Source organism: Ursus americanus, chromosome 16 (assembly GCF_024610735.1).
Source record: "Ursus americanus isolate L20-20 chromosome 16, mUrsAme1.1.p, whole genome shotgun sequence".
In the NCBI taxonomy this organism is placed as follows: domain Eukaryota; kingdom Metazoa; phylum Chordata; class Mammalia; order Carnivora; family Ursidae; genus Ursus; species Ursus americanus.
The window spans coordinates 22,780,806-22,806,003 of record NC_142142.1 but is presented as its reverse complement, the minus strand read 5'-3'; the positions used below and the strand labels follow the sequence as shown (position 1 = coordinate 22,806,003).

At 36.6% G+C, this 25,198-nt stretch overlaps 1 protein-coding gene and 1 non-coding gene across 7 annotated transcripts in view; one reads left to right on the top strand and one right to left on the bottom strand.

The window, feature by feature from the left end:
- The window catches only part of LOC123803814 (glutamate carboxypeptidase 2), a 121,485-nt gene that overhangs the window by 72,620 nt on the left and 23,667 nt on the right, over positions 1-25,198 (bottom strand). For all 6 annotated transcript variants that reach the window (XM_045815526.2, XM_045815525.2, XM_045815524.2 and 3 more), the window contains exons 4-7: positions 20,897-20,998; positions 14,753-14,878; positions 13,729-13,915; positions 4,326-4,419 (exon numbers count right to left, since the gene is read on the bottom strand). In XM_045815526.2, the coding sequence (XP_045671482.2) occupies positions 4,326-4,419; positions 13,729-13,915; positions 14,753-14,878; positions 20,897-20,998 (509 nt within the window). The remainder of the gene's footprint in view (positions 1-4,325; positions 4,420-13,728; positions 13,916-14,752; positions 14,879-20,896; positions 20,999-25,198) is intronic.
- On the top strand, positions 4,809-4,913 carry LOC148108778 (U6 spliceosomal RNA). The gene has a single exon (XR_015727051.1). It is a non-coding gene; the product is annotated as a U6 spliceosomal RNA (small nuclear RNA).

Here is a 25,198-nt window from a genome sequence, read left to right as displayed (position 1 = left end):
GGGTGTAAATGGGTAAGATGGAAACCTTTTACTGTATACTCCTTTGAATTTTGAACTGTGTAAATGTTATTTCCTTTTCAAAATAAAAATATGAGAAACAAAAGAAGGTACATTCATCAGGAAGAATAACAGTCAATTGTGTATTATAACATAAGGAAGGTAATGAATAGTCCATATTCCCACAAAATAATAAAATATAAAGCCAAAATTGTAGTGCCCCACAAGGACAAGTAAACAGATGATTGGAACAGAATATAACAGCTGTATGTAAGAATCTGATGTATCAGTTTAGGAAATATCATACATCTATGGAGAATAGAAGTTTTAGTCAATAAATATTATTGATATAATTAAGGATATAAGTTTCTTTAGGTACTTACTTCACTTTATAAATAAAACATAAATTCCAAGAACATTAAAAAGTTGAATATTAAACTTTCAGACCATAAAAACTTCAGGAAATAAAAGTAAGTGTTGAAAATGTCTCAGAAAAGATTTAATCAGATAAGGGATGCTCAACAAATATGTATAAAAAGCATTGCATTTAAAATCTATATCCTGTAGCAAATTAATTTTTATTTGTCCATTTGGCAAAGATTTATTGTCTACAATGTTCAAGACAATGTGTTCTACTCACTAAGGAACACAGATATGTACATGACATCGTGGTTCTACCAAAGAGTATAGTCAGAAGTTAATCAGAAGAAAATACGTATAAAGCCAACTATAGTATAAAACAAAGCAAGACAAATGATAGAAAAAGTGGTAAAGAATATAGACAAAAGGAAACTTGATTTAGCTTGTAGGATCATGAACACTTTCTAGAGGTTTTACTTGTTTGAATTTTAAAGGATGAGTTAAGATCTGGGCATGGGAAGATGACATGAAGAGCGTTCCAGGTACAAAATATGGTATAAAGAGGTACAGATGCAGAAAAGTATAGAGCAAATGTAAGGTATGGTGATTGTTTTGGCTGTGGTATAAGATAACCAGGGTACCATGACAGAAGCTTGAAAAGGAGTAAAACTTTGCTTCTGGAAAAATGGAGATGTGCTTTACCCTATTCTTCCTGCTAAGTACAACTAAATTCTCTGGACCATAAGTATACAGAAAACAAACATTAGGCTCTGAAGGGTGGAGAGAAGAAAACAAACTAACTTGGGATCTCAGAGTACAAGAAAAGACACAGTGGTGAATTCCTTCAGTTTCCTTTTTGGCTTATTTCCCCAGACTTGAAGCTGAAGAAGCTAGCAAGCCAGAAATGTCCTGTTGCACATCTGGAACACTCTATCTGACCACAGCTGAATACGCGTTCTTCTCAAGTGCATATGGAACATATTACCAGGATAGACTATATATTAGGCTGTGAAATAAGTCTAAATAAATTTAAATGACTGAGATTATGCAATGCTTTAATTAATTATGTAATCTGTTTACTAACCCAACCACAAAAGAAATAATTAAGCAATCAATAACAGACAGGAATTTGGGAAATATGCAAATAATATGGAAATCAAACAACTGACTCCTAAATACCCAATGGCTGAAAGAAAAAATCACAAGAGTACTTAGCAAATACTTGGTGATGAATGGAAATGAAGACACAATATATCAAAACTTATGGGATGCACCTAAAGCCGTGCTTGGAGAGAAATGTATAGCCATAAACATCTATATTTAAGAAGTAGAAAGACATCAAATCAATAAACTAGTCTTCCACCTTAAAAAACTGGACAATAAAGAAAAAAAGGAAGCTTGTATCAAGCATAAGAAAGGAAATAATAAAGATTGTAACAAAGATAATTAGAGAACAGAGGAAAAAAACAGAGAAAACCCATGACACCAAAAGTTGATTCTTTGATAAGATCAACAAAATTGACAAATAATAGCATGATAGATGCTATTATTATTGCTGTCATTATTGTTGGCGTTGCTATCATAATCCTAGTTGTTACTCAGGGAGGCAAATGAAAACCATTTAATCACATTCCCTTCAGTATAGATGGGAATCCCTCCCACCCAAGTAAATGTGTTTTTGCTTTACTTTAACTCACATCTCAGATATGAAATTCTCAGCATTCTTGGACCATTAATATGATTTTATATCTCTCCTCATCTTCTCATACATTTAAGAAACTCTCATTTTATGATGTATCCAACTTGTAAAACATCTTTTCCAATTAATACATAATGTTAAATGGCTAACCATTTGTGGGCATCTGAGAATTGACTGTCAGGGACAGTGAGCATACTCCTAACCTAAGTGTGCAAAGGGAGTAAATAAACACAGTGAAAATCATAAACAAATTATATGTTCTTTGAAAAAAATGTATAAGACTAAATTCCAATCATGTAGAATGTTTCATTATATGTTAGAAAGTGTGGAAGATGAAATAGGAGAGGGGCCCAACTAGCTCAGTCAGTGGAGCGTGTGACTGTTGATCTTGGGTTTGTGAGTTTGAGCCCCACATTGGCTGTAGAGGTTACTTACATATAAAATCTTAAAAAAAAAAAAAGAAAAGAAATTGGACCTGTCTTCCTGCTTTTAATATATAAAGATCATCTCCTTATCCAAGTAGATTGTGCTTTCTAAGTTCATTTTTAATTATGGTGTTTTCAAAACAAAATGCACTTTTCCATGGAAGTTATGTTATTAATGGTGATTGCATTTATAAGATGGCTTAAAGAGGCTAAACTAAATACATTAGAGGCAAACTGCATTTGTGATTTTTTTCTGATCAAGTAATTCTAGTCCACATTTAGGTCATAGGTGACATTGACCTAGTTAATTGGAGCAAATAGTAGACATAGTTAAGTACACCTCAAAATCAATTCTATATAATCTTTCCTTCTTTCCTTCCATGCATTCTTTTTTAATTACAAAGATAATACAAGTTCATTTTTTAAAAAACGTTTACATAATTGAGATTATTCTCTTTATATCTCTGCATGTCTATATATAAATATATCTATAGATTTCTAGATATCTAGATAAACCTGCCATTTCCACTTAGTAGTATAGCATACTTGTGTTTCCATATCATTAAATATTCTTGCACAACACATATATTAATGGCCCCATGCACTATCATAGCCAGTGATGTATCTGACTACTTACCAATTATTGAAGATTTGCGTTATTTGTAGTTTTCAACTATTATAAGTAGTTACAATCACGTTCATCTTTTTAAATATCACAAATATTGAGACTTTATAAATATGTTTAGATAAACACATAGCCATAGTGCCCTCAAAAGTTGTGCCTGGATCTTGAATTCTAACCCATGTGGCAAAGCTAAGAGCTCAAAAGCAAAAAAGACCAAGGTGCTATTCCTTAGTCTGCCCTTAAATGGGACAGATCCTTCCACTTCTCTGAATGTCAGCCCCCTCAACTGTAAAAGAAGGGCACTGCTTTAGGTCATGAAAAGTCTTCTTATGGAGACTGGAATAAAATGATTAAGAATGCCTTCTTATTTGAGAAACGGTACTACCTGGCCAGATGCTTCTCTCACAATTCTACTTACAGAGAAGTCATGCTCTCTCCTTCCTAAAGGAGACTGGACAAGAAGGGACATGCAGATGGGAGAAAGCATGGCAGGAAAGGGGAAAGGGCTCCAATGTCAGAAAAGCAAAGGGGGAAGAGGCATAAAGAGGAAAATAAGATGGAATTGCTCTCACACTGTGTTATTCCAGGTCGCTCAAGTTGTGGACAATATGAGGATGAGATGAGTAAGAGATTTCTTAGGGGAAAAGCCTGTGAGAGAAATAGTAAGGTGGGGGGTAGGACAAAGCTGAAAAATCCAACAGACTACAATGCACGTCTCATGTGGAGTGAAGGAGAAAGAGAAGGAAGAAAAGGGTGGTGGGTGGCGGCATCTAGTTGAGCAAGCCTGCTGTGGAATCCTGAGCTAAAGTCTCCCATGACAGGAGCCCTGCGCCGCCCAGTAATGGGCTTGTTTTAGTGACCCTGCTGCAACCAGTCACTGAGGGGAATGCCTGTGGGAAGCATGGCCTTGACACACACAGAGTGACAGACTTCAAAGCACAGTAGCTAGTTCCATTGATCAATCACGCCCCCTGCAGTTGGAGAACTGAAAGTCTCATTTTCATGACTCTCACACTGGATACCACTACGTAAAGTAAATTCCAGAATAGATCAACTGTTCTTTAAAATGGTGATAAAATTGTAGGTTCTACCATTTAAGAGAATTTCCGTATTTCTGAATATTGAAGAAATATTCAGGTGTTGAATACTGCCGATAGTTGAAGACTGCCAATAAAGAGCAATATCCAAACAGCCATCTGTTTGTTTCTCACAAACTTACTCCAGGAGCTTCTGTGCATCATAGTATCCAACTGGATGAACAGGAATGCTTGGAAGACCAACAGCATCTGTGATTCCACGTCTATAAGCATATTCTGAAAAAAAGTGGAACACACATTAGTAAAAATTCAGTCCCATTCAAAAGTTTTTTTCTGTAAATCATCTTAAACACATTCTTATATTGCATCTACTAGAACTGTCATACTAAAAAGACAATCTCAAATGTTAGTATGTGGAACAAGTGAAACTCTCCCACATTCCTTCCAAGAGTGTAAAAATACACAGTCACTTTGGATAACTCTTTTGAAAATAAGGTTATATGGAATTGTGCACGAGGACACAAAATTACTTTCATAGGTATTTCCCCAAGGAAGAGGAAAATATATGTGCACAAAAAGGCCTGTAAAAATTGTTCATAGCAGCTGCATTCGGGCAGCCAAACACAGGACACAGTGCAGATGTCTGTCAACAGCAGCAGGAATAAATGATCTGGTGCAGCACGTATGCTAAAATAGGAATGATACAGAGAAGATTAGCTTGGCCCCTGTGCAAGGATGACATGCAAATTTGTGAAGTGTTCTGTTTAAAAAAAAAACAAAACAGGGGCGCCTGGGTGGCACAGCGGTTAAGCGATTGCCTTCGGCTCAGGGCGTGATCCCGGCGTTCTGGGATCGAGCCCCACATCAGGCTCCTCTGCTATGAGCCTGCTTCTTCCTCTCCCACTCCCCCTGCTTGTGTTCCCTCTCTCACTGGCTATCTCTATCTCTGTCAAATAAATAAATAAAATCTTAAAAAAAAACAAACAAACAAAAAAAAAAAAACAAAACAATCTGTAGTATAGTCACACAGAATTCTTCTCAGCAATTAAAATGACCAAATGATTAGTACACACAATAACACGGATAAATCTCAAATCATCATACTGAATAAAAGCAGCAAGGTACAAAAGAATAGACACTGAGAGGACCTGGGTGGCTCAGTTGGTTAAGCGTCTGTCTTGGGCTCAGGTCATGATGTCAGCGTCCTGGGATTGAGCCCCATGTGGGGCTCCCTGCTCAGTGGGAAGCCTGCTTCTCCTCCTCCCTCTACCCTCCCTTCCATGCTCTCTCTCTCTCTCAAATAAATAATATCTTAAAAAGAGAGAGAGAATGTATGTTGATTCCATGTATATGAAATTCAAAACTGATCAATAGTGAGAAATACCAGAAGGCAGTTGATCAGAAAAAGGAGCACAAGAGAACTTTCTGGAGTCATGAAAATGTTCTGTATTTTATTATGAGTGACACAGATATATGCAATTAAAAAATTTTATTGAACTGTGTATTTTATTATATGTAAACTCTACTTAAAAATAAAAACATACTGTAATTTCTTCAGATTTAAAAAATATGTTATTTTTCCACTTTTCCTCCAAATTTTAAATTATCTAATAAGAACTTTAGGTGATTTTAAAAGTGTATTCTTTTTATGGGTAAAATGAATTAATGATAGGTTATGTGGAATTTATTTTAAAAGTATCCTAAGTGGTGGAGGAGTAGGGGACCCCTTTTTCAGCCAGTCCGCTGAGTCGACTTGGGTAGGTACCAGACCAGCACGAACATCCACGGAATCAGCCTGAGACGCAGGAAGATACATCTGGATCTCTACAAATGAACATCTCCAGCACTGAGTATTGAGGTACAAAGAGGGGAGCCATGAAACTGCCAACAGATATTGGAAGATTAATGGAAGGGGGAGGGACCGGGAAGTGGTAGCCACCTGCACAGGGGAGTGGGTGGACTCGGAGACCGGCACCTGAGAGACAGCAGACAGAGACCGTGAGCCAGGGAACATGCACGACCGGTCTGAAAACTGGACCTCCGGTGCACTCACTGGAACCAGACTGAGACCAGCAGTTCCGGGAGCGCGCGGGGGTGGCTGGTGGCTGGTGGCTGGCGGTGTTAGAAACACAAAGGACAGAAAAGAGCCAGCCCTGGAAGTGAGGGCTGGGACGCAGGGTGTGGGGCACACGTCCCGAAACGCCGCAGGGTTGAGCAGCACCAACAGAAACAGAGTTAAAGTGGCTAGAACATCAGTGGAGAACGGTCCGCGATCCCAGTTCTGAAACAGAGGTTGAGATTCGGCCACTGCTGATCTGACTCTCAGAAGAGGAAGAGCAAACCGCCAGGGAAAGCTTCCAGAGAACAAAAGCCTGGAAATACCATCTCACAGTGTGCCCATATCCATCCCCCCTCGCAGGGGACAAGGAGACTCTACCCAAACAGGGTTGCCTGAGTATCGGCACAGCAGGCCCCTCCCCCAGAAGGCAGGCTGAAAAATCAAGAAGCCCACATCCCTAAGATCCCTATAAAACAAGGGTGCACAGCCTGTGTCCCAGTCAATAATTTGGGCTCTGGACAACCCCGCAACCTCTCCTCATCAGAATGACAAGAAGGAGAAATCACCCGCAGCAAAGAAAAGACAATGAGTCTGTGGCCTCTGCCACAGAACTAATGGTTATGGGTATAACCAAATTATCAGAAATGGAATTCAGAGTAACAATGGTCAAGATGATGTGTAGACTTGAACAAAGTATTAACGAAAATGTTAATGAGAATATAGAATCTCTAAGGGCAGAAATGAGAGTGAATCTGGCAGAAATTAAAAATTCTATGAGCCAAATGCAGTCAAAACTAGAGGCTCTGACGACCAGGGTGAATGAGGCAGAAGAACGTGAAAGTGAATTGGAGGATGGGTTAGCATAAGAAAAAGCTAAAATAGAATATGGACTCAAAAAAATCCATGCTCAGGAACGTAGGTTACGAGAGATAACTGACTCAGTGAAACGTTCCAATGTCAGAATCATCAGCATCCCCGAGAGGGTGGAGAAAAACAGAGATCTAGAAGAGAAATGTGAACAAATTGTAGCTGAAAACTTCCCTAATCAAGCAAGGGAAACAAACATTCTTGTCCAAGAGGCAGAGAAGACCCCTACCAAGCTCAACCATGACAAACCTACACCACATCACATCATAGTGCATTTTGCAAATATTAGATCCAAGGATACAGTATTGAAAGCAGCCAGGGCAAAGAAATTTCTCATGTACCAAGCCAAGGGTATCAGAATTACGTCAGACCTGTCTACACAGACCTGGAATGACAGAAAGGGTTGGGGGGCCATTTTTAAACCTCTTTCAGAGAAAAACATGCAGCCAAGGATCCTTTCTCCAACAAGGCTGTCATTCAGAATTGATGGAGAAATAAAGACCATCCAGAATCGCCAGTCATTGACCAATTTTGTAACCACGAAACCAGCCCTACAGGAGATATTAAGGGGGGTTCTATAAAGGTAAAAAGGCCCCAAGAGTGATACAGAACAGAAAGTCACAATCTATAGAAACAAAGACTTTACTGGCAACATGGCATCATTAAAATCATATCTCTCAATAATCAGTCTCAATATAAATGGCATAAATGCTCCCATAAACTCCACAAGGTTGCAGATTGGATAAAAGGACATGACCCATCCATTTGCTGTCTACAAGAGACTCATTTTGAACCTAAAGATACATTCAGACTGAAAGTAAATGGATGGAGTACCATCTTTCATGCAAATGGATCTCAAAAGAAAACTGGGGTAGCAATTCTCATATCAGATAGATTGGAATTTAAACTAAAGACTATAGTTAGAGACACAGAAGGGCACAATATTATTCTTAAAGGATGTATCCAAGAAGTGGATATGACAATTATAAATATATACGCCCCCAACAGGGAGCAGCAAGATACACAAGCCAACTCTTAACCAGAATAAAGAGACATACATAAAAATATGTTAATTGTAGGTGACCTCAACACTCCACTATCAGAAATAGACAGAACACCCATGCAAAAAATTGACAAAGAAACAAGGGCTTTGAATGCCATACTTTATGAGTTGGACCTCATAGATATATATAGAACACTACACCCCAGAACCACAGAATACTCATTCTATTCTAATTCCCATGGAACTTTCTCAAGAATAGACCATGTTCTGTGACACAAAACAGGTCTCAACAGATACCAAAAGACTGAAATTATTCCCTGCATATTCTCACACCACAATGCTCTGAAATTGGAACTCAACCAGGAAGAAAAATTTGGAAGAAACTCAAACTTTGGAGACTAAGAACCTTCCTGTTCAGGAATGATTCGATAAACCACGAAATCAAAAATCAATTTCAACAATTTATGGAGACCAACGAGAATGAAAACACAATGGTCCAAAACCTATGGGATACTGCAAAGGCAGTCCTAATGGGGAAATACATAGCCATCCAAGCCTCACTCAAAAGAACAGAAAAATCTAAAATGCAGTTTTTATATTCTCACCTCAAGAAGCTGGAACAGCAAAAGAGGGACAGGCCTAATCCACGCACGAGGAAGCAGTTGACCAAGATTAGAGCAAAAATCAATGAATTAGAAACCAGGAGTACAGTGGAGCAGATCAACAGAACTAGATGCTGGTTCTTTGAGAGAATCAATAAAATTGACAGACCACGGGCAAGGTTTATCCAAAAGAATAGAGAAAGGACCCAAATTAATAAAATTATGAATGAAAAAGGAGAGGTCACAAACAACACCAATGAAATTGGAAGGATTATTAGAAGCTTTTACCAAAAGCTTTATGCCAATAAATTAAGCAATCTGGAAGAGATGGAATCCTTCCTGGAAACCTATAAACTACCAAGACTGAAGCAGGAAGAAATTGATTTTTTAAACAGGCCAATTAATTAGGAAGAGATTGAGTCAGTGATAAACGACATTCCAAAAAACAAAACTCCAGGCCCAGATGGTTTTCCTGGGGAATGCTACCAAACATTCAGAGAAGAAATAATACCTATTCTCCTAAAGCTATTTTAAAAAATAGAAACAAAGGAAAGCTACCAAACTCATTCTATGAGGCCAATATTACCTTGATCCCCAAACCAGGCAAAGACCCCATCAAAAAAGAGAATTACAGACCGATTTCCCTAATGAATATGGACGCCAAAATCCTCAACAAGATCCTGGCTAATAGAATCCAACAGTACATTAAAAGGACTATCCATCATGACCATGTGGGATTAATTCCTGGGATGCAAGGGTGGTTCAACATTCGCAAATCGATCGGGGTCTTGGATTTTATCCAGAAAGAAATATTCAGAAATCATATGATTCTCTCAATAGATGCAGAAAAAGCATTTGACAAAATACAGCATCCTTTCCTGATTAAAACCCTTCAGATTGTAGGGATAGAAGGTACATTCCTCAATATCATAAAAACCATCTATGGAAAGCCTACAGCAAATATTCTCAATGGGGAAAAGCTGGAAGCCTTTCTCTTAAGATCAGAAACACGACAAGGATGCCTACTCTCGCCACTATTATTCAACATAGTACTAGAAGTCCTTGCAACAGCAATCAGACGACAAAAAGGGATCAAAGGTATCCAAATTGGCAAAGAAGAAGTCAAAATGTCTCTCTTCGCAGATGACATGATACTCTATATGAAAAACCCAAAAGAAGCCACTCCCAAACTATTAGAAGATATAGAGCAATTCAGTAATGTGGTGGGATACAAAATCAATGCTCAGAAATCAGTTTCATTTCTAAACCTGAGCAATGAGACTGAAGAAAGAGAAAGTAGGGAATCCATCCCATTTACAATAGCACCAAAAACCATACGTTACTTTGGAATTAACTTAACTAGAGACGTAAAGGGTCTATATTCTAGAAACTATAAATCACTCTTGAAAGACATTGAGGAAGACAGAAAAAGATGGAAAAATATTCCATGCTCATGGATCGGAAGAATTAACATAGTTAAAATGTCCATGCTTCCCAGAGCAATCTACACTTTCAATGCTATCCTGATCAAAATACTGAGGACATTTTTCAAAGAACTGGAACAAAGAGTCCTTAAATTTGGATGGAAACAGAAAAGGCCCCGAATCGCCATGGAACTGTTGAAAAGGAAAACAATGCTGGGGGCATGACAATGCTGGATTGCGAGCTGTACTACAAAGCTGTGATCACAAAGACAGCATGGTACTGGCACAAAAACAGACACATAGACCAATGGAACAGAATAGAGAGCCCAGAGATGGACCCTCGGCTCTTTGGGCAACTAATCTTTGATAAAGCAGGAAAAAACATCCGGTGGGAAAAAGACAGTCTCTTCAATAAATGGTGCTGGGAAAATTGGACAGCTACATGCAAAAGAATGAAACTTGACCACTCTCTCACACCATACACAAAGATAAACTCCAAATGGATGAAAGACCCCGATGTGAGACAGGAATCCATCAAAATCCTAGAGGAGAACATAGGCAGCACCCTCTACGACATCGGCCAAAGCAATCTTTTTCATGATACATCTCCAAAGGCAAGAGAAACAAAAGATAAAATGAACATGTGGGACTTCATCAAGATAAAAATCTTCCGCACAGCCACAGAGACAGTCAAAAAAACTAAGAGGCAGCCCACAGAATGGGAGAATATATTTGCAAATGATGCTACAGATAAAAGACTGGTATCCAAGATCTACAAAGAACTTCTCAAACTCAATACATGAGAAACAAATAAACAAATCATAAAATGGGCAGGAGATATGAACAGACACTTCTCCAATGATGACATACAAATTGCTAACAGACATATAAAAAAATGTTCAAAATCATTAGCCATCAGGGAAATTCAAATCAAAACCACACTGAGATACCACCTTACGCCAGTTAGAATGGCAAAAATCAACAAGGCAGGAAACAGCAATTGCTGGAGAGGATGTGGAGAAAGGGGATCCCTCCGACATTGTTGGTGGGAATGCAAGTTGGTACAGCCACTATGGAAAACAGTGTGGAGGTCCCTTAAGAAGTTAAAAATTGAGCTACCCTATTACCCAGCCATTGCACTACTGGGTATTTACCCCAAAGATACAGACGTAGTGAAGAGAAGGGCCATATGCACCCCAATGTTCATAGCAGCATTGTCCACAATAGCTAAATCGTGGAAGGAACCGAGATGCCCTTCAACAGATGACTAGATTAAGAAGTTGTGGTCCATATATACAATGGAATGTTATTCAGCTATCAGAAAGAACGAGTTCTCAACATTTGCTGCAACATGGACGGCACTGGAGGAGATAATGCTAAATGAAATAAGTGAAGCAGAGAAAGACAATTATCATATGATTTCTCTCATCTGTGGAACATAAGAGCTAGGAATATAGGTACAGGAAGAAAAGGATAACGAAATGGGGGGTAATCAGAAGGGGGAATGAAGCATGAGAGACTATGGACTCTGAGAAACAAACTGAGGACTTCAGAGGGGAGGGGAGTGGGGGAATGGGATAGACTGGTGATGGGTAGTAAGGAGCGCATGTATTGCATGGTGCACTGGGTGTTATTCGCAACAAATGAATCATAGAGCTTTACATCAGAAACCAGGGATGTACTGTATGGTGACTAACAGAATATAATAAAAAAACATTTTAAAAAATTTAAAAAAATAAAAAAATAAATTTTCCTAAGTAACAATAAAGAAGGGAGGATGAAGAGATGATGAAACAAGATTGATAAAATATGTTGATAATTATCTCTATTTTTGTGTATGTTAGAACTATTCCATAATAAAAAGCAAAACTAAAAGGAAAATAAAATTAAAAAAAATTAACAGGGTACAAAAGGGAATTTAATAAGTGCAAGCCCCATAGGGATACCAAGGATACCACTTTCCTCCCCCAAATACTGTTTAAATTTGAGAATAATTAACAGAAATATTCTAGTTAAGTTCATTGTATGTTTATAATTTTAGCTTTGTAAAACAGAGATTAAGAGAAGTATATTTTTTTAGTCTGGGGGAAAAAAGAAGTGAAGTTCAGGTGTGTTTATGTAATTTTATTATAGGATAATATGTGTTGTTTAAAAATATGTATTGTTTAAAAAATACATATTTTAAAATAAAATATGTTTAAAATAAAATATGTGTTGTATAAAAAATCTATGACAGTGTACTATGTTCCAAGAAGATTTATAAAGCCAAAACACATAAGCTTTAAAGGAGTCTACAATTTGACAAAAAAATCAGATGAGGAATAAATATTATCTTCATTATCCAAGTTATACACCTTAACTAGTTTTAAACCACAGAAACCCAGGGGCGCCTGAGTGGCTCAGTTGGTTAAGCATCTGCAGTCCGCTCAGGTCATAATCCCAGGGTCTTGCTCAAGGGAGTCTGCTTCTCCTTCTGCCCCTGCTTGTGTTCTCTTTTGCTATCTCTCTCTTTCAAATAAATAAAATCTTAAAAAAAAACCCACATAAACTCAACCATCACAGATTTTTATAAACTTTATCAAATAGCTGAGTACATTAAAATTAAGTGGCTCCCTTTGTTAATGATCCACAGTTTTACAGGGGAGCATTTCAGCCTTATACAAGCATATGCATCTCCAGCCAGGCTTCCTGAAGTGGAATCCCACCCCTCACTCAGTGGTGTGGTGATCTGGGCAGACCGCCCTCTTGTCTCCCTTTCTTCTGGTCAAGCAGAGGCAGTAAAACTACAAAGCTGTTAATTCAGGAAACAATTTAGAAAGTTATCACTATTGTATTTACATAGCAAAGATGCAATAAGCATTTTCTGGACTCTCTATTTTATTTATTTAAAAAAAGATTTTATTTATTTATTAAGAGAGAGAGTGCAGGCAGGGAGAGGGGCAAAGGGAGAGGGAGACAGAGAATCCTCAAGCAGATTCTGTGCTGAGCACGGAGCAGGATATGGGACTCAATCTCACAACACCCAGCCCCAATCAAGAGTCAAAGGCTTAACTGACTGAGCCATTCAGGCACCCCTGGACACTAAATTTTAAATGTGCCAATTTGGGGGTTTATAGAACTTCTTTTCTGCTATCCTGAATCTACAACTAGGAAATCCAAAAACTGTAAAAACCATAAATTTGGAGGGAATTTGCTTGGCATCAAAACCTGATTTGATGCAAACTCATTTGACAGCAAAATCTAATTTGAGTAAATATGTGGTTATCCATATTATTTATTTTTATTATTTATTATTTACCTCTGCTTAGTATGATTATTCATATATTTTGTTGCAAAAAATATTTATATGCCTGCTTCCTGTATTCTATCCTAGCCTCCTGAGTGTCAGCCAATATATGGGATATGACTCACATTACTTTTAAATATCTGAAAATATCTGAATCAGGCCCAAGGGTTCCAAATAAGAGATAAGGGACCTAAGCCAATAATTTCCAGAATTTGAAACTCTTTAACGTACTTCTTAGATGGAAAGAGAATTTTAAAAAGACATACTTCATCTGGAAAACCTTTAATAAAATCACTTAAAAATGTTTTTAAGTTTCCCATGATGATTAAGGCCCAATCACTCACCATTTGCTGGGTAACCAGGTGTGAGAGGGTCCCCTGCACCATTAAGATTTAAGATATTTCCACGCTGGACACTGCCACCCGGAAGATTCCAACCGTCTGGATAGGACTTCACCCCAGGAGCAAAGTAATCAGCAGGATCTGAGAACAGAATGACTCCTTTGGCCCCTGCCAGCTGGGCATTTTTAACCTGGAAAGCACAATGTCTCTCTTAATTCAGTTTGGTTGTTCCAGATTTGATAATATCAATCTTTTCTGAAATTACACTTACATGAACAGTCAAATGTTATTTTCAATCTCTTATCATTGGACCTACAATAAGGACATTTCATAGAGAACTAGCTTTTGCTTTTTCCTACTTCAAGTTCTAAAAATGGGTTTCTAGGAGAAAAAAAAGATAAAAATGGGTTTCTAGGAATGGATCATCCCTCAGAGCTGTAGCTTTAGAAAATGTCTATAGTAGTGATAGCAAGTACTTTCTGTTTCTTTCACTAGTCTAGATGTACAAGAAAAAAAGCAGACTCTACAGACCAGATTCCTATATCTTTTATGGCTGGAAGGGAATATTTTTGAAATTTAATTTCTCACAAAAAAGAAAAAAATGAACAGATCAAGTGATAGTAATTTTTTAAAACTGCTATGTAGAATTTGGTTTCTCTGATTACCTATAATAACAATTCACATTAAAATTGAATTTAGTAAATATTTTCAAAGATAATATTAAAAAACAAAGATACTGATGGCAACAACAAACCCAATGAATGCTTTCTATGTATACCACAGGCATAACTTGCAGGTATGGAAAAATCTGCTCTGTTCTCCTTGAACTTCTACACTGGTCCAAACTCCAATGACCCCATTTAAAACCCCTGTCTATAAGCCAGTAAATGTGTCCTCCCCATAAGGTGGCTGTGTTACAGAATATGAGAGAATCATGGTTCTCAGAAAGTTTTAAGGATATGTTTCTACATATGTAAGATATGATATATTTTTTATATTGGGAGAAAAGGAAAAAAATGATTTTTACCTTATTTCCTCTGAAAATTTTCCCATATCTGGCAATCACAATCTTCCCAGAGCAATTGATTTTCATGTCCCTCTCTAGTTTAAAGAAGTCTTCAGTCTGTGCATAGTTAACATATACGAGATCACCCTGTTGAGATCGGAATGATTTAATATAAGTATGATTTAATACAAGGAGGTTCCTCTGCATGACTGTTTCACATCTTTGAATGAGGAAAGAGGCAAGAGCATGCAAGAGGGCCAGAAAAGCATCAGTCTCACATAAGAGATGCAAGGGAGAAATGAGCCTGAATTATAGCAATTGGCTGACTTACAGACATATGAATTTAACAGTAAGCTCTGTTTTTATGTCTCCTTTACAGTGGTTATAACGTTATAGAAGTGTTCCCCCCAAAATGTATATGAATATACACATTGCCGCATGCAGTTTGAAGGAGTCCAGGCACCCTAGGTTAAGAAACACTTGACAAGAGTTTTATTCTTAGAAGTACATTCACAACTAGTAGCCTAATGGGTCTCCTCTAACACCAGGTAAGGAAGAATGGTCAGGTAGTATAACTGCCTTATGGGTCTGCTTTCATATTATTAATACGATTATGTGCAAGTCTTAATAACATCTGAGTCTCAGTATTCTCATTTGCAAAATGACCTGTTAAACCAGTATCCTTCATTTTTTTTTCTCACCTACTCCCTAAATTAATTTTGAAAAACAACACACCCCTCATATATTTACTTGACATCTAAAATTGCTTATCATACCTTTAAGGAGCTACAACAAATGCAATTTCCAACATATTATAACTATTAATATTTTGACAAGCAATTTTACATCACTTTTTGTATGTAACCCAAAAGAATATACACACTATACTGATTTACATCATCCATTTAAAAAGGAAGACACTCTTCAGTCAGAATTTTATCATGCCTTTTCTCCTCGAGCTTCTATCTTGTCCCCCTTTCCCCAAAGAATTTTATTCTAGAGTAGAATATATTTGTGCTGGACACTGGGATGTGCTGCCCAGATCCCCCTTCGCTGAAGACGTTCTTGCTCCAGTTGCAAGAAAGGCTCTCTGCAGACAGCCTTCAGTTCTCAAGCCTCTTCAGGAATTTCCTCAGCTACAGACAACCACCCTGCTCAAAGTCATGCCCCTTCCTGGGATGTCACACAGTCCATGACTGATCAGTGGGGAGTATAAAGCCTTGGACATTTTAGTCCAACCCAGGACAGCTCTGAAGGGCTGCTGACTCTAGAAATGCCCTTCAGATCAGCAGAGGCTGTCCCTGAGCTACCATTGAGGGTCACTGCTCCCTCTGCTCAATCCAGGTTCCCTCCCCTGACACAACTATTGATCCCAAGAGAACACTTCTTAATTAACATCTAGGATGCTACATTCCATCTCAGTTTCTGTCACCTAGAATCCAGGAAAGTTTGGAAGTCTTTCCTTGATCACTGCCAAACTTCCCTTGATTAAGAATATACATATATGTGTATGTGTGTGTGTGTGTGTGTGTGTATATGTGCATATGTAAGTGTGTATATACTTATGTATGTCTGTGTATAAATATATATATAGAGAGAGAGAGAAAGAGAGAGAATTTTTTAAAATGTCTTGTGACAGGATGTATGCACGAAGAAAATTCTTTAGGAGTAAGCTAATTATTAGTAGTATCAGACTAAGTCTAATAATATTACCAATTTACATAAATGATACCCAAGCATAAAATTTTACTTGAAATATATCTCTTAAAGCTATTAGATGTTAAAACATCAGGTCACTGGATGAATAAATTATTGCTAGAATGAGACAGGACTCCACATTAGTTCTATTCACACGTCTTGTTTTTACATAATTTCGAGAAACTTTGAGATGGAAAGGAAAGAAGTTTTGTTACAGAATTATCATGAAGTTATTTAAACTCCTTCCAAATTACAATGCCCAAATCACACACACTGATCTATTATCTGAGTTAATTCTAATGATGTCAGCTAGATGCTCAACTAGGCTCATCTAATTTTGTTCAACTGCAAACCATTTGACTTGCCAAATCTCTTGTTATCCATTTATGAGAATCTTTCACTATTGTCTCTTAGTCCAGAACCTCAGAGATTTTTACGACTTGGAGATATGCTTCATATTGTTTTAGGGTGGGTGAGAGATGTCTTTCATTTGTAAAAATAAGAGAAAAATTATTATAAATAAGGAAGTGGGAACAAAGTACCAGCAGGACCTGACCATGGGGTAGTTCTCAATCCAATGTAATTGTACACTGAGAAATTGGTGGTGGAAACCAATTTCATTAAAATGATCTCATGTCTGCCTCTGTAAAGTCTTCATACATCCTAGTTTGAACTCCCTGGGCAGGAAAATTTCTCATATCCTATAATTTTATTTTTATTGTTTCCCTCTTCTGCTACATTTCTCCTAGCTTGCGCACAATAAATTTATAACACATGCTAAAATTAAGTGGTTTGCAAGCTAATTCTAGGATTCAATTGACAAACTTGTTGAAAATGTATCATTATGGATCCAGCAGTGTTCTACAAACTAGGGATACAGCACATTCCTGTCCTTGAAGGAACTTACATTCACCTGAAATGCAGAAAGATAAGATAATAAAAATAATAACTAAGTAAATTACATAGTATATTAAAAAGTGACAGGTGCTGTAGAAAATTGTTTCAAAGTTTAAATAGGATAGGCAAATAGTAAACTAGTACTTGGGCGAGTGCAACTTTAAATGAAAAAAAGTTAAGTCTACTGAGAAGGTGACATTTGAATCTTTGCTTCAGTAAAGGGATTGCTTTTAGCTCTTATATTTTTCTCTGACAATGCAGGATTAACACACTATTAATGACTGCACTGTATGTCTCATTTATAATTGTTAGCCCTCTCTGGAGCTCACTCTTATTCTGTGAATATAGAGTTATTAACCAATTTCAGTGAATTTAATTTCAGTGAATTTTGTCTTAGTGTCAGTGTCCTACTTGAAATTGATCCCTATTTAATATCACTAATTTTGGGGAGACTACTTCCTTAAATGTCTGCAAGCTGTGGCTGTCTTTTCATAATCTGCAATCCTCACAAGACAAATGAGAGATAGGAGGAGACATTAGTTGAAAAATGACAGTACACTTTGAAAATAAAACAAGGGTGACTTTGAAAATAAAACAAGGGTGATAGATGTATCCTCTGGGCACTTCACAAATGCAAGTTGTCACTGTCAGTTAGAAAAAAGCTTTGTTTTCAGACAATGATCTTCTTGTAAAGTTTACACTGTACCATTGTTCTATGACTGGGAATACATACAATCTTGCACTGTTAGCCTAGAATTTTCCGTTTCTTTCAAGCTTCCATCTTCTTGCTCTTGTTAATTGAAACAGAATCGGGAGACAAGGCCAGTGGCTCCCAAAGCATGGTTCGTAAGCCCTCAGAATCAGTCACCTAGGGCCTTGTTGGAAATGAACTATGAAGACCTACCAAAACTCAAGGGGGTGGGAACAAGAACTGGTATTTTATAAGTCTTCTGGATTATCATGGTACATGCCGAAGTTTGAGAACCACTAAATTAGATTAGATTTTTTATTTTATTTTATTTTAATTTTTTTAAAGATTTATTTATTTATTTGTCAGAGAGAGAGAGCAAGAGCACAAGCAGGGAGAGCAGCAGGCAGAGGGAGAAGCAGGCTCCCTGCTGAGCAAGGACCCTGGGATCATGACCTGAGCTAAAGACAGATACTTAACTGACAGAGCCACCCAGACATCCCTAGATTATATTTTTATAAGACATTATCGAATTGCTCATTTCAAATAGCCTAAAGCAGAGCCCAGTATTTCACACTCCAGAGAATTCAGATCCAAAGATTACTTATAGTGAAATATCTTAAGCACAGACATATCTAACTTTAAAAAAAATTAACATCGCACTGGCTGAGTTACAGGTGACCCAATGAAGCACATCAGCCAACAAACTCATCTAATATTTGAACACAAACAAGAATCTCATGCAGAATCACAGACTCTTTCTATCTTCCCGTTAATCTAGAAGAGTTTAAGTAGAATAATTCTGTCAAAGTCCAAAAATTACTTGGGAGATTTCAATTGATTATACATTAAACCCACAAACTCATGTGGGAACAATTTTCTCCTTATAGCACTCTCTCTTATCACCTGGAAACATAATCTGTTTCTTTACACTTAATATTTTCACTGCTTAATAAATTTCACAGTGTTCTTCAACTACATCACACTCAGTGAAGACTTTTAAAGTGTATTTTATATTTTATGGCTATTTTAAATTTTTTGTTATATTTTCTGTCATTATACACTATTTGTCCATATATACTTAACTCTAATCTGATAATATTAATGCTATTTTTAAATAATGATGTATTAGTGTTTTTTGTATATTCTGGTTATACAGATATCACTGTAAATAATGAAAAGAATTAATAAAAAGACCCAAAGTATAAAAACATAAGGAGAACAATTGGGCAATATTAAAATTAAAGATATCTTTTCAATAAAGGGGAACTTGGGGTACCTGGGTGGCTCAGTTGGTTAAGCATCTGCCTTTGGCTCTGGTCATGATCCCAGGGTCCTGGAATCAAGCCCCATGTCAGGCTCCCTGCTCTGCAAGGAATCTGTCTCTCCCTCTCCCTCTGCCTCTCTCCCTGTTCATGATCTCTCTTTCACAAATCAAATATATATATATATATATATATATATTCATATATTTAAAAAAATAAATAAAGGGCAGCTTAGATAACATGAGCAAATGAGTAAAAAATGAGAAAAAGGTATTTGTAATATTTAAACCAATATGGAATAAATAATTAAAATATTTAAGAAACCCTTAAATTTAATAAGAAAAAGGCTGGAAATTCAACAGAAAGAAGACAAGGCTATACTTAGTCATTGTACAGAATAAAAACCAGAACGGCTAATAAATAAATATGTTTAGAGATGAGCAACCTCGGTTGTAATCAGAGAAATGTGAATTAGAATAAAATAAGGGCAAAAGTCATAAAGTTACATAGTTTCAAGTGTTGATGAAAATATATGAGGAAAAAGGAACACTCATTGAGTGTCAATGGAAGCAATCAACTGCTACAGTCTGGACACTGTGAAATTAAATATTCCTACAAAACAGCAATACCACCCCGGTTTACTGTAAATAGAGAAACCCTTAAAAACCCAGAAGGGGACACATATGAGGATATTCACTGCAACACGGTGGTGATGAGGATTTAGGAGTAAAGCTGACTCACCACAAAAAGAATGGGTAAGTTACATGTGGTGTGCATATAACGTGGAACAATAAGCAACAGTAAAAAGTAATGACATAAAGCAACATGGAAAGAGTTTTTAAAGGCCATTGATTGAAAAGAGTAAGAGATCAAGTAAGACCTAATTTTAAATGCTATTTACATAAATTAAAAAATTTCAAGAATATATACAATGCTGGGGCATCTGGGTGGCTCAGTTGGTTAAGTGTCCAACTCTTGATTTTCGGCTCAGGTCATGATCTCAGCATTGTGAGATCTAGGCCTGCTGGGCATGGAGCCTGCCTAGGATTCTTTCTCTCCCTCTCCCTCTACCCCTCCCCTGCTCTCTCCTTCTCTAAAGAAAAAAAAAAGGAAAGAAAAGAAAAAACGAAAAGAAATGAAAGGAAATTAAGAATCATACATGGGTCCATGATGGTAAGGCACCTTAACCTGTGGAATAAGCCTAAGTGACCACAGTACACCTGAGATATAAAATATGTTATCTCTTCACTACCAATAGTTATATGCCTCATTCCTAGCTCAACCATCAATTATGAAATAATTATGATTGCAAGCATTCTGTTTATGTGCTAAATATTAGAAAGAATTTTTCTAATATTATACCATTAAGATGTAAACTAATCATTTGAAGTAAATTTCATATAACCATGGAAAATACACTTTCATTCAAAGTTTGCAAGAATTTTTAAATTATAAATAAGTTAATAAATCCAATACATTTGAAAATAAAAAATAGTATTTTCTCTCTTATTTAAAAATTTGGATTATATCAAATATCTCCTTATAACTGTTTATTTATTGTCTGCATGTATGAGGGGTTCTGTTTGTTATTTATATTTTATCGTATTGCATTTTTACCTCTGGCATCCCCTGGGGAGAGAAGGCATTAAAAGGTGGCACAACATCTGAAACATTTTCATATCCTGGAGGAGGTGGTTCAAATAATGATGAGTTGAAAATCTGGAAAAGCAAAATAGAATAGTCAAAACTAAGTCAGGTGAAGTTTGATTACTATAAGCAAACAAGGAAAAATGTACATTACCATTTTTGTCAGTAGAGGGATTTTTATTTTGTATTTTGAAAATACAAAAATCAAATACCCAGCACTGTCCTAGAATAAACCACAGACCCAGAGAGGATCTATCAAGCACCAGGTTTTGATTTAGGAGGAAAATGTTAACACCCAAATAAAGAGTAACATTGTATTGTAATCTTAATCCTTTATAACATTGTTAAGATAATTATTTAACAACAAATTAAATACCAAATTCGCTTCAATAAAAATATTACATTTTGGGGGGATCCATATCTAATAGTATCTACACTGAACAACATTCACACTGAAAATAACTAAAGATGCTGAACCAAATATAAAATATTACCTTTTTAAATGTATCATCAAATTGGGAAAAAAACGTGAGGAATACTCAGAAGCCAAAAAAATGGCATGAAATCAGGAATCCTGAAAGGCTGCACTAAAGTCTGCCTTTGCCTTAACTGGGTCTCTCAGAGCCAAAACAGAGGCACAGGAGTTTGACGAAATTCTGAGATGGTCCAAATAATGGAAATAATGGAGTCTAAACAAGACACCCCTACATAAAGCTGGGTTGCCAAAGAACAACATCCTTCAGGGTTAAGGATACACTAGAGACAAACCCGTTGGATGTGTATATGAGGACTCGTAAAAGAGAATAGAGGGGCGCTGGAGTGGCGCAGTTGGTTGGCCATCTGACTTGATTTCAGCTCAGGTGGTGGTCTCAAGGGTTGTGGGATTGGGCCCCATCTCGGGCTCTGCACTCAGCACGGAGTCTGCATGGGATTCTCTCTCCCTCTGCCCTCTCTCTACTAGCTCTCTTTCTCTCTAAAAAAATAAAAAATAAATAAATCTTTAAAAAAAAAGAGAGAGAGACAGAGAAGAGAATAGAAAGAATGTGGAGGAGCTAAATTTAAATATATAATAAGAATTTTTCAATAAAATTTTGATAAATAAAATTTCTGATAAAAATTATGAACTCTAAGATTCAGATGGTCCAATGACTACTGACCAAGCTAACGAAAAAATAACTTACATCCAGACCCATCATAGTAAAATTATGATATTCAATATACTATTTAAATGTCAAAAGTTACAAAAGAGAGATTATACAAGAAACCCAAACAGAATAAAAATTAGATTGGCAGCTAATTTCCCAACAGTAATAATGGAAGCCAAAATGCTGTCAAATATTCTCTCCATGTGTAAAGGGACAATAACTGTCAAACTACAAATCTAGGTCCCACAAAAACATCCTTCCTTTTGAAAATGAAATGGGGGCACCTGCACGGCTCAATTGGTTAAGCGTCTGACTCTTGATTTCGGCTCGGGTCATGATATCAGGTCATGAGATTAAGCCACGCATTGGGCTCACAGCTGGGCATGGAGCCTGATTAAGATTCTCTCTCTCCCTCTGCCCCTCCCCTCCCTTGCACGCAGGCATGAGTTTTCTCTCTCTCTCTCTCTCTCTATAAAAGAAAGAAAGAAGAAGGAAAGAAAAGAGAGAGAGAGAGAGAGAGAGAAGAAAGAAAGAAAGAAAGAAAGAAAGAAAGAAAGAAAGAAAGAAAGAAAAAGAAAAAGAAAGGGAGGGAGGAAATGAAAAGAAAAAATGAAATGAAAGACACATTCTCCTATGAAAAATTAACAGTTCGGAGTCAATGGATATTCACTTAAAGAAAATCTCTAAATGACATCATTCAACAAAACAAATAAAGCCTCTAAAAGAAGCTCTAAGATGATTCAAGAAGGACCGGTAAGCAAGGTGTCCTGAATATGTGGAAAAAATGAATAAATATGCACTGTATGTAATAATAAAGTCAAGTATTGTTCAAGTTGACAAGAACAAGATTGGATTAGAATTACGGGCATAAATTGGTAGGGTATGACCAAAGTGAAAATATTCTAAGATATTTGTATGTTTGTATTATAGGAATATTGATCAATTATGACATTGTTAAGTAGGGATCAGATTTTTTAGTTTCCAAACTACTAAAAAATGAAACTGGCAAGATTAACCATCCAAAAAAAAAAAAAAGAAGAAGAAGAAGGGAAGGGGGGGAAAAGAATTAGAAATCATTATGACAAAGGACATTCCAGAAAATTATAGACTTTATCTTATATTTTTAGTATGTGCAAGTCTGCATGATTTTAATCTTATGGGAATCTGGGAGGTTTCTTTCTTTTTCTTGTCCTTATGTTTGGAATGCTTCTCTTTGGTTTTTTAATGAAGCAGATGTACAATGTGTGCTCAGGGCAAAAACAGAGACCATTCATACTTCAAGGTTTTGCGGAGTCATTTTGACCTTGGTAAACATTCAAGCATAGCTTCTCTGGGAGCCCAGGAGTAGGACCCACAAACATGAAAAGTTGAAAATTCCCTTTCTTTTATCACAACCAGGAGTTGATTTGGGGGATATTTACCTCTGTTTCTTTAAATAACATGCTATGTTTCAGATTTAGGTGTTATCTATGAATATTGCAACAGTTCAACTGTTTTTGTCCCTCTGCCCCACTTGTGAATGTTTTTGTACTATTACCATCTCCCAGTGTAATTTAATTATTGTGACTATTCAGAGCTGAGTTCTGTGGTAAACTGTAAACTTTTAGTCTCCTGCACAACACGCACAAGTTCCTCCTTCCACAGGCAAGAAATATGACTACTGTTCTATAAATTCTACCAGAAATATTTTAAATATATACAGACACATTATCTTATCTTTGTTCACATAGAGGGAACATATGATATAGATTGAACTATATATTGCCTTTTTTTATGCCACAAAAGGTAAATAGAAATTTGTAAACTAAACTGTTTTAGTTATACTCAGGATACATAATTTGAGGCTATATTAGTGAATTCTGGAAAGTGAGCAATGCTCTCTGTTATATAGTCTACCTTTGATAAAGTCACCCAAAAAAGTTGTTTCCTTGACCTTACAAATTTTTCCTACTTGTTAGAATAACTCATTAACTTGCTCTAAAATCCCCTTGTTCAGAGAGGCTGTAAAATTGTAGATTACCATCCATATAGGCAAATTGAGTGACACCAACTTGAATACTCCCTTGGCTGAAAGACGTGCTGATGCAAGGACTTTGTTTCTGGATGGATTTGTATTGTACTTTACTACAGTTTCTTTTAGAATCTTTCCCAATGATTCAGATGAGTTTCATACCCTATGTGGTTTACAGAAAAATTATGGGCTATATGGAGGATGTGGGCATTTCTGAAGGGTAGTAGTTGATATGGTTTCACGTTAGGTTCTGTGTGCCTCAGAAAAGGTAGATATTTAGTGCTCTAGTTGGTATAACATAATGTCAGGTTCACTCTTGGTCTCCCATCACTGTTTGTACCCCTGCCCAGGACCAGGGCCATGTACAGTGTTGAAAAGTAGTGATAGATATCCAAACTCAAAGGGAATGTTTTTAATGTCTCACCATTAATTTTGATAGTTGCTGTGACCTTTATCAGGTGATGTTAATTAACTTCCTTTCCAAGTTTACTAAGAGTTTTTATCGTGAATTTATTTTTCACTTTTCAACTTTTTTGGGGGGGGCTGGATATGTTTTGAGATGAGTATGCAATTTTTCTTTTTCATAACGATAATTATATTATCCATATATATACACATTACACATTTGGCCTGTATTTTTGCAATTTGCTTGTTGGGTTATCATTTCTAGATTATACTTGCTTTAAAAAATGAATTGAGTTTTTAATATTCTCTGAAATAGGTTGTGTTATATTTAAATGATCTTTAACTTCAATCTTTCAAACTTAAAGGAAAACCAGTTGGTCTTGATGCTCTGTGTTGTTAGAGTTTCTGAAGTACTAATTCAATTTAATTAATCTTATAGAACTATTTGGATTTTTAAAAAAAGCATTCTTGTGTCAATTTTCATGTTTTTTCCATTTCGTCTCAGCTGTGAATTATTGGCATCCTTCTTCCTAGAATTTTCTTATCTCTTTGAATCTGCACAGCATCAATAGATATGCCTCTGTTTTTCACTCCGTATTTATTTATGCTTTCCTTGTATTTTTCCTTATTGATCTTTGTCCTTTAGGGGACAAAAGGGGTCATCGGGTGGATTACCTCATCAGTGCTGACCAGATAATTTCAGATTGACTA